The sequence below is a fragment of the Scyliorhinus canicula genome, chromosome 9 (genome assembly GCF_902713615.1).
Source record: "Scyliorhinus canicula chromosome 9, sScyCan1.1, whole genome shotgun sequence".
Taxonomy (NCBI): domain Eukaryota; kingdom Metazoa; phylum Chordata; class Chondrichthyes; order Carcharhiniformes; family Scyliorhinidae; genus Scyliorhinus; species Scyliorhinus canicula.
The window spans coordinates 104,154,905-104,164,112 of NC_052154.1; the positions used below are offsets into that span (position 1 = coordinate 104,154,905).

General features: G+C 45.9%; 1 protein-coding gene across 1 annotated transcript in view; it reads right to left on the reverse strand.

Annotated features, from left to right (window-relative positions):
* The window catches only part of nup160 (nucleoporin 160), a 123,027-nt gene extending 118,172 nt beyond the window's left edge, over positions 1–4,855 (reverse strand). Inside the window, exons 1-2 of the mRNA XM_038807352.1 lie at positions 4,738–4,855; positions 1,965–2,070 (exon numbers count right to left, since the gene is read on the reverse strand). Coding sequence (XP_038663280.1) covers positions 1,965–2,070; positions 4,738–4,855 — 224 coding nt within the window. The remainder of the gene's footprint in view (positions 1–1,964; positions 2,071–4,737) is intronic.
* Between the last annotated feature and the right edge of the window lie 4,353 nt (positions 4,856–9,208).

Below are 9,208 nucleotides of genomic sequence, written 5' to 3' on the forward strand. Positions count from 1 at the left end.
AGCATGACTGCCTGTCCCAATACTACAACAGCTTGACCCCCTGTCCCAATACTACAACAGCATGACCGCCTGTCCCAATACTACAACAGCATGACCGCCTGTCCCAATACTACAACAGCATGACTGCCTGTCCCAATACTACAACAGCTTGACCCCCTGTCCCAATACTACAACAGCATGACCGCCTGTCCCAATACTCCAACAGCATGACCGCCTGTCCCAATACTCCAACAGCATGACCGCCTGTCCCAATACTCCAACAGCATGACCGCCTGTCCCAATACTCCAATAGCATGACCGCCTGTCCCAATACTACAACAGCATGATCGCCTGTCCCAATATTACAACAGCATGACCGCCTGTCCCAATACTACAACAGCATGACCGCCTGCCCCAATACTACAACAGCATGACCACCTACCCCAATACTACAAAAGTATGACCGCCTGTTCTAATACTACAACAACATGACCGCCTGCCCCAATACTACAACAGCATGACCGCCTGCCCCAATACTACAACAGCATGACCGCCTGTTCCAATACTACAACAACATGATCGCCTGCCCCAATACTACAACAGCATGACCGCCTGTTCCAATACTACAAAAATATGACCGCCTGTTCCAATACTGCAACAACATAACTGCCTGCCCCAATACTACAACAACATGACCGCCTGTCTCAATACTACAACAACATGACAGCCTGTCCCAATTCTACAACAGCATGACCGCCTGTTCCAATACTACATGACCGCCTGCTCCAATACTACAAGACAGCCTGCCCCAATACTACAACAACATGACAGCCTACCCCAATACTACAACAACATGACAGCCTGTCCCAATACTGCAACATCAACATGACAGCCTGTCCCAATACTACAACATCAACATGACAGCCTGTCCCAATACTACAACATGACAGCCTGTCCCAATACTACAACATGACAGCCTGTCCCAATACTACAACATGACAGCCTGTCCCAATACTACAACATGACAGCCTGTCCCAATACTACAACATGACAGCCTGTCCCAATACTACAACATAACAGCCTGTCCCAATACTACTACTACAACAACATGACAGCCTGTCCCAATACTACAACAACAACATGACAGCCTGTCCCAATACTACAACATCAACATGACAGCCTGTCCCAATACTACAACATGACAGCCTGTCCCAATACTACAACATGACAGCCTGTCCCAATACTACAACATGACAGCCTGTCCCAATACTACAACATGATAGCCTGTCCCAATACTACAACATGACAGCCTGACCCAATACTACAACATGACAACCTGTCCCAATACTACAACATGATAGCCTGTCCCAATACTACAACATGACAGCCTGACCCAATACTACAACATGACACCCTGTCCCTCATCCCCAATACAACTTGACAACCTGTCTCTCACCCCCCAATACAACATGACAACCTGTCCCTCACTGCCCCCCCAATACATGACAACCTCTATCCTCACCCTCCAATATAACATGACAACCTGTCCCTCATCCCCTACAACATGACACCCTGTACCCTCACCCTCTCAATACAACATGAACCCTGCACCCTCAACCCCTCCAAAAACAACATGACAACCTACTCTTCCCCCCCCCCAAACAAGATCATACCTACTGCCTACATGTTCCCCTTACATGTGTGTGAGCAAGTGACACTTCACTCTGGGGCTCTGTTGTGCACAAATTATACTCCAACACAGTCATTAATACTGCAGGAAGGGTACAGTCAGAAAACAGAGTGTACTTCGCATCAACGGCTGGACACAAAATCTTTGCATGGTTTTTCTTTAGAATCTCTGATCAGAGGCTTCAAAACTGTGATCACCTGGTCAAAATAAGTCTCTTTTAAGCTACACCACACAACCCTCACAAGTAAGAGTGTCACCAGGCTCACTCTGCAGACTACATGCAGAAAATACTCACCAATGTATGAACCGATTCCTGGTGACAGACTGTAGCTTCCCACTGTCTTCATAGAAAAATCCACCGGCACTATCAGAATATTTCACCCCTGGAACAGCATTCACACCTGCAGAACAGACACAATCTTCAATCCAACCTCAACTCAAAGACTTCCAGCTCAAAGGACAATCCTCAAAAATAAATTGTCTCAATTTGTAGCCAGATAGTTCTATGCAACAAGAAGGAAATGTTGACTATAATATATATATATATATGTCTTTAAAACATCAGTTCCAAAACTATTCCAACCAGAAAAGAGACTGTGATACTAAGTTCTCACTGTCTATGCACCTTCCTGGAGGCACTGACTCATGCTGGAGACCCCTTTACAGTATCCCTCCATCATAGAATCCCTACAATCAGGAGGCCATTTGGCCCATCAGGTCTGCACCGACCCTCCGAAACAGCACCCTACGTGGGCCTCCTCACCTGTCCTATCCCCGTAACTCCACCTAACCTTTGTACACTAAGGGGCAAATTAGCATAGCCTATCCACCTAACCCTCATAACATCTTACATTCTGGAGGCCCATGTGCTTGTGTCAGTTCTCCAATGAGTCTCAATCCTTTGTCCATAACAAATTGTTAGACTGCTTCGAGGGGGTAACGAGGAAGTTAGATAAAGGACAGCCAGTTGACGTGATCTATTTGGGTTTCCAGTAGGCCTTTGACAAGGTGTCTTACAGGAGGCTGTTAAATAAGATAAACGCCCATGGTGTTAGGGGCAAGGTACTGGCATGGATAGGGATTGGCTGACTGGCAAAGAATGGGGATAAAGAGGTCTTTGTCAGGGTGGCAGCTGGTGACTAGTGGCATTCTGCAGGGGTTAGTGTTGAGAGCACAACTGTTCATGATATAAATTAACAAGCTGGAAGAAGGAACTGAGGGCATTGTTGCTAAGGTTGCAGATGATACAAAGATACGTAGAGGGACAGGTAGTGTTGAGGAAGCAAGGAGGTTGTGCAGAAGGACTTGGACAGGCTAGGAGTGGGCAAAGTGGCAGATGGAATACAATGTGGAAGAGGGGCTGTTTAGCACAGGGCTAAATCGCTGGCTTTGAAAGCAGGCCAGCAGCACGGTTCGATTCCCGTAACAGCCTCCCCGAACAGGCGCCGGAATGTGGTGACTAGGGGCTTTTCACAGCAACTTCATTTGAAGCCTACTTGTGACAATAAGCGATTTTCATTTCATTCATTTCAAAAGCGTGAGATAATGCACTTTGGTAGGACGAATAGAGGCATAGACTATTTTCTAAATGGGGAATTGCTTAGGAAATCAGAAGCACAAAGGGACTTGGGAGTCCTTGTTCACGATTCTTTTAGCACACTGGGCTAAATCGCTGGCTGTGAAAGCAGACCAGGGCAGGCCAGCAGCACAGTTCAATTCCCGTACCAGCCTCCCCAAACAGGTGCCGGAATGTGGCGACTAGGGGCTTTTCACAGTAACTTCATTTGAAACCTACTCCTGACAATAAGCGATTTTCATTTTAAGCTTAACGTGCAGGTTCAGTCGGCAGTTAAGGCAGCAAATGCTAGCATTCATGTCAAAAGGGCTCAAATACAAGTCATGGGATGCACTGTTGAGGTTGTACAAGACTCTGGTCAGACTTCATTTGGAGAGCAGTTTTGGGCCATGTATCTAAGGAAGGATGTGCTGGCCTTGGAGAAGGTCCATAGGAAGTTACCAAGAATGATCCCAGGAACTAAGGACTTGTAATAGGAGGAGCATCATCACTGGAAAAATTGTTTGGGAAGCCTAAAAAGCCACAAACTAGGGGTGCATCCCTGGAATTTAGAAAGTGATGCGGTGCTATGATCAAAGTTCTCAAGATATGAAAGGAAATGGTTAGGGTTGCTAGAGAGAAACAATTTTTGCTGATTGGCATGTTTAGAATTTGGAGACATTATCTAAAAATTACAGCTGTGGAATTAGGAAACATTTCAATAGATCCAGTGGCAGACTTTTGGAACTCGATAAAAGGCAATTGATGTGAATTGTTCAAGTAGTATCTTGGAGGAATGGAGTAAGATGCTTCCCGGATGATCAACTTAGCTAAAATAGGGAAACTCTTCTTTAAACTGGCTAATTGATCAATTGCTGGATCTTGGAGCAGATGTCACTGAGGTGGGGACCACTAATGCAGTTTAGGTATGATCCAGGAAATAGATTGAAACATAGATTTTGTTAACCAAGGTCAGTAAGAGATTTGGGGTGAAGGGGAGTACATTGAATAGGCTGTAGATCAGAATGAAAGGCAGCTAGGAGCAGCATTGTGGCACAGTGGTTAGCACTGCTGCATCACCGCACCGAGGACCCAGGTTCAATCCCAGCCCTGGATCACTGTCCGTGTGGAATTTGCACACTCTCCCCGTGTCTGCGTGGGTCGCACCCCCACGACCCAGAGATGTGCAGGGTAGGTGACTAGGCCACACTAATTGCCCCTTAATTGGAAAAAAAATAATTGGTTATCCTAAATTTATTTTTAAAAGAATGAAAGGCAGACACAGGCTCCGGACTTTGGGGGGGGGGGGGGGGGGGTGGGGTGGCTCCCTCCTGTTCTGGGACTGAGCCCAGGCTCAGAATCCACTTCCACAGATTCACAGGGGCAGAGTCAGGAGCTGGAGACAAACCCCCGGTGTCGGCCAGCGGAGCAGAACAGACCCTCTCACACACACACCGCCTCCCCGCTCCGCACGGGCGGTGGGGTTGAATGGTGGCCCTCCGGCTCCGCTCACCCAGGTCGGCCCGAACCTCCCTCCACGCCAGGAAGTCTCTCTGCAAGTTGCCGATCTCCAGCAGGCTCCGCTCACAAACCGCCGCCATCTTGCCGCACAGACTGTCGGGAGGGGGCATTTCCCGCCCTTCAAACCTCTTAAAGCGGCACCCACCCTAGACCGTTTACAGCTGCATAACCTGAATTCTCTTAAAGCGACACTGACCATTGAAGCAAAGCTTTGATTCCCAGAACGGTTTGGCATTCGACAGCTTTCCCCGGCCCTGATTGGTTCATCTACGAGGGTTCTGATTGGATAACCCGGGATTCCAGGGACATTCTCAGTTTTAATGTGTTTTCGTGCAGAATGGAGGATTTCAAAAGAAATCTTTTGACTACCACAAGAATAAAGGGATTAAGGGTTATGGTGTTCGGGCCGGAAAGTGGAGCTGAGTCCACAAAAGATCAGCCATGATCTCATTGAATGGCGGAGCAGGCTCGAGGGGCCAGATGGCCTACTCCTGCTCCTAGTTCTTATGTTCGAAAAGGAGCCCCTTCCAAGGGCTGCTTTAAACATGAAATAATCAGGGATAAAAATTCTGGTGGTATTTGTCTAATTTTCTGTGACCCAGAAGGATAAAAACTATTCAGACTAGTATTCTTATCTCCATCTGGGGAAGCAACAGTGTTCAAAGGAACCTTTGTGCACTTTAATACCCAATATCCAGCTGCAAGGAGCTGCTCGATTATGTGTGGAAAACCACCCTGTTTAATTTCGGCCAGTATCTAAAATGGTTGCAAGCATTCTCTGTCAAATTTCTGCTTTTCTCCGTTTTAGAGGGTAATTTAATTTTCAACCAACATCTGTTCAAAATAAGATGACAGTGTGGGTGGAATTTGTTGTTGACAGACCCACATGTGGTGGATAACAGTGGGCAGCTTGATCTGCTAGAGGGACTTGCCATGGCTCTTTAACATGAATGGCATTAGCATCCTGCTTTCAGGGGTCCCAAGGAGTGTGCAGGCCTGACGATGAGCCGCAGTCTATGAACAAAATTTCTCTGCTTAAAGGGGTCATAGGGGTCAGAATGACTGCAGGAAACAATGTTCGTGGAAGTTAATGTGGCAAGGAAATGGAGAAAGACATGGGAAGGCCATGTCCTCATTCCCTGACTCTTTCCTAGAGTTGAGGCTGGAGGTAGCATGGACAGAAGGGGAGGTGCTCTTAAGAACATAAGAACGTGGAGCAGGAGTAGGCCATCTGGCCCCTCGAGCCTGCTCCGCCATTCAATGAGATCATGGCTGATCTTTTGTGGACTCAGCTCCACTTTCTGGCCCGGACACCATAACCCTTGATGCATGATCAATAACTCCAGAAGCGAGATTTGAGACAATTGAAAGCGTTATTGCACTAGATGTTTCCCCCAGCAGCACAGATACAGAAGGCAGCTGCTGGGGAGACCCAGGCTCTTATACTCCGCCTTACTGGGTGGAACCAGCAGGCAGGCTTAACCAATGAAACAGCAGTCTCAGGTACCTCCCACACCAATGGTCTTACAGCATTATTCAGAGGTACCGTAATACCTCTAATACTGACTACCACAACCCTTAATCCCTTTATTCTTCAAAAAACTATCTACCTTTATCTTAAAAATATTTAATGAAGAAGCCTCAACTGCTTCACTGGGCAAGGAATTCCATAGATTCACAACCCTTTGGGCGAAGAAGTCCTCCTAAACTCAGTCCTAAATCTACTTCCCCTTATTCTGAGGCTATGCCCCATAGTGCCGCTTTCACCCACCAGTGGAAACAATCTGCCCGCATCTATCCTATCTATTCCCTTCATAATTTTATATGTTTCTGTAAGATCCACCCCGCATCCTTCTAAATTCCAACGAGTACAGTCCCAGTCTACTCAACCTCTCCTCGTAATCCAACCTCTTCGGCTCTGGGATTCACCCAGTGAATCTCCTCTGCATACCCTCCAGCGCCAGTATGTCCTTTCTCAGGTAAGGAGACCAAAACTGAACACAATACTCCAGGTGTGGCCTCACTAACACCTTATACAATTGCAGCATAACCTCCCTAGTCTTAAACTCCATCCCTCTAGCAATGAAGGACAAAACTCCATTTGCCTTCTTAATCACCCGTTGCACCTGTAAACCAACTTTTTGCGACTCATGCACTAGCACACCCAGGTCTCTCTGCACAGCAGCATGCATTAATATTTTATCATTGAAATAATAATCCCTTTTGCTGTTATTCCTACCAAAATGGATAACTTCACATTTGTCAACATTGTATTCCATCTGCCAGACCCTAGCCCATTTACTTCACCTATCCAAATCCCTCTGCAGACCTCCAGTATCCATTACACTTTTTGCTTTACCACTCATCTTAGTGTCGTCTCTTCTGCAAACTTGGACACAATGCACTTGGTCCCCAACTCCAAATCATCTATGTAAATTGTGAACAATTGTGGGCCCAACACTGATCCCTGAGGGACACCACTAGCTACTGATTGCCAACCAGAGAAACACCCATTAATCCCCACTCTTTACTTTCTATTAATTAACCAATCCTCTATCCATGCTACTCTTTACCCTTAATGCCATGCATCTTTATTTTATGCAGCAACCTTTTGTGTGGCACCTTGTCAAAGGCTTTCTGGAAATCCAGATATACCACATCCATTGGCTCCCCATTATCTACCGCACTGGTAATGTCCTCAAAAAATTCCACTAAATTAGTTAGGCACGACCTGCCCTTTATGAACCCATGCTGCGTCTGCCTAATGGGACAATTTCCATCCAGATGCCTCGCTATTTCTTCCTTAATGATAAGTCCAGCATCTTCCCTACTTCTGAAGTTAAGCTAACTGACCTATAATTACCCACTTTCTGCCTGCCTCCTTTTTTAAACAGTGGTGTCACGTTTGCTAATTTCCAATCCGCCAGGACCACCCCAGAGTCTAGTGAATTTTGGTAAATTATCACTACTGCATTTGCAATTTCCCTAGCCATCGCTTTTAGCACTCTGGGATGCATTCCATCTGAGCCAAGAGACTTGTCTACCTTTAGCCCCATTAGCTTGCCCATCACTACCTCCTTAGTGATAGCAATCATCTCAAGGTCCTCACCTGTCATAGCCTCATTTCTATCAGTCGCTGGCATGTTATTTGTGTCTTCCACTGTGAAGACCGACCCAAAAAACCTGTTCAGTTCCTCAGCCATTTCCTCATCTCCCATTATTAAATCTCCCTTCTCATCCTCTAAAGGACCAATATTTACCTTAGCCACTCTTTTTTTGTTTTATATATTTGTAGAAACTTTTACTATCTGTTTTATATTCTCAGCAAGTTTACTCTCATAATCTATCTTACTCTTCTTTATAGCTTTTTTAGTAGCTTTCTGTTACCCCCTAAAGATTTCCCAATCCTCTAGTCTCCCACTAATCTTTGCCACTTTGTATGCTTTTTCCTTCAATTTGATACTCTCCGTTATTTCCTTAGATATCCACGGTTGATTTTCCCTCTTTCTACCGTCCTTCCTTTTTGTTGGTATAAACCTTTGCTGAGCACTGTGAAAAATCGCTTGGAAGGTTCTCCACTGTTCCTGAACTGTTTCACCATAAAGTCTTTGCTCCCAGTCTACCTTAGCTAGTTCTTCTCTCATCCCCTTGTAATCTCCTTTGTTTAAACACAAAACACTAGTGTTTTATTTTACCATCTCACCCTCTATCTGTATTTTAAATTCCACCATATTGTGATCGCTCCTTCCGAGAGGATCCCTAACTATGGGATCATTAATCAATCCTGTCTCATTACACATTTCTTTGTTTATTGCCTGCCCCTTGGCATTTAGAATTCAGCCCCAAGGTTGGAGAGGAGAATCTCCTCAGTACCACCTAGTTTCACCTTTTGGTCAGTCAGTGAAGTAAGATCAGCCCACCCTGGTTTACAAGTAATGGTATGAAATGGATTGAAATTCACAATAAATATTGGCCCGAATATTTCCATATCTTGGCGAAAACCAGAGTGAATCCTGCTGGACCCATCAGTGCAATCTAAGCCGGAATTGTTAGATACTTGGGGAAAAAATGATCACAGGAATAATGCCACGCCTATAGCACAATGTGTCAGAATCGGGCGACCTGGTTCAGCTCAGCAGTTCGATCATGTTGCATTGAAACGGCTCCACAGCATTTGCTCACAGTTCTGCCAAGAGGGTGGCAGCGAGAAATCCAGCTCCAATGTTCACAGGAGCTCTACGGTCAGGGCCTCGGAGTATTTACCGTTTGCCTCCAGTATGGAGTCGTCGACCAATTGCTGCCTAGCCGCGCTCTCCTCCCTGTCTCTTTGTATTTTAAAGGCGATAACTTCCCCTCTAATCACGGCCTTTAGCACCTTCCAGAACATGGAGGGTGAGACCCCCCGTTTTGGTTGTTTTTTGTGTACTCAGCTATGGCCTGTGATACCATCTCGCTGAAAGCCA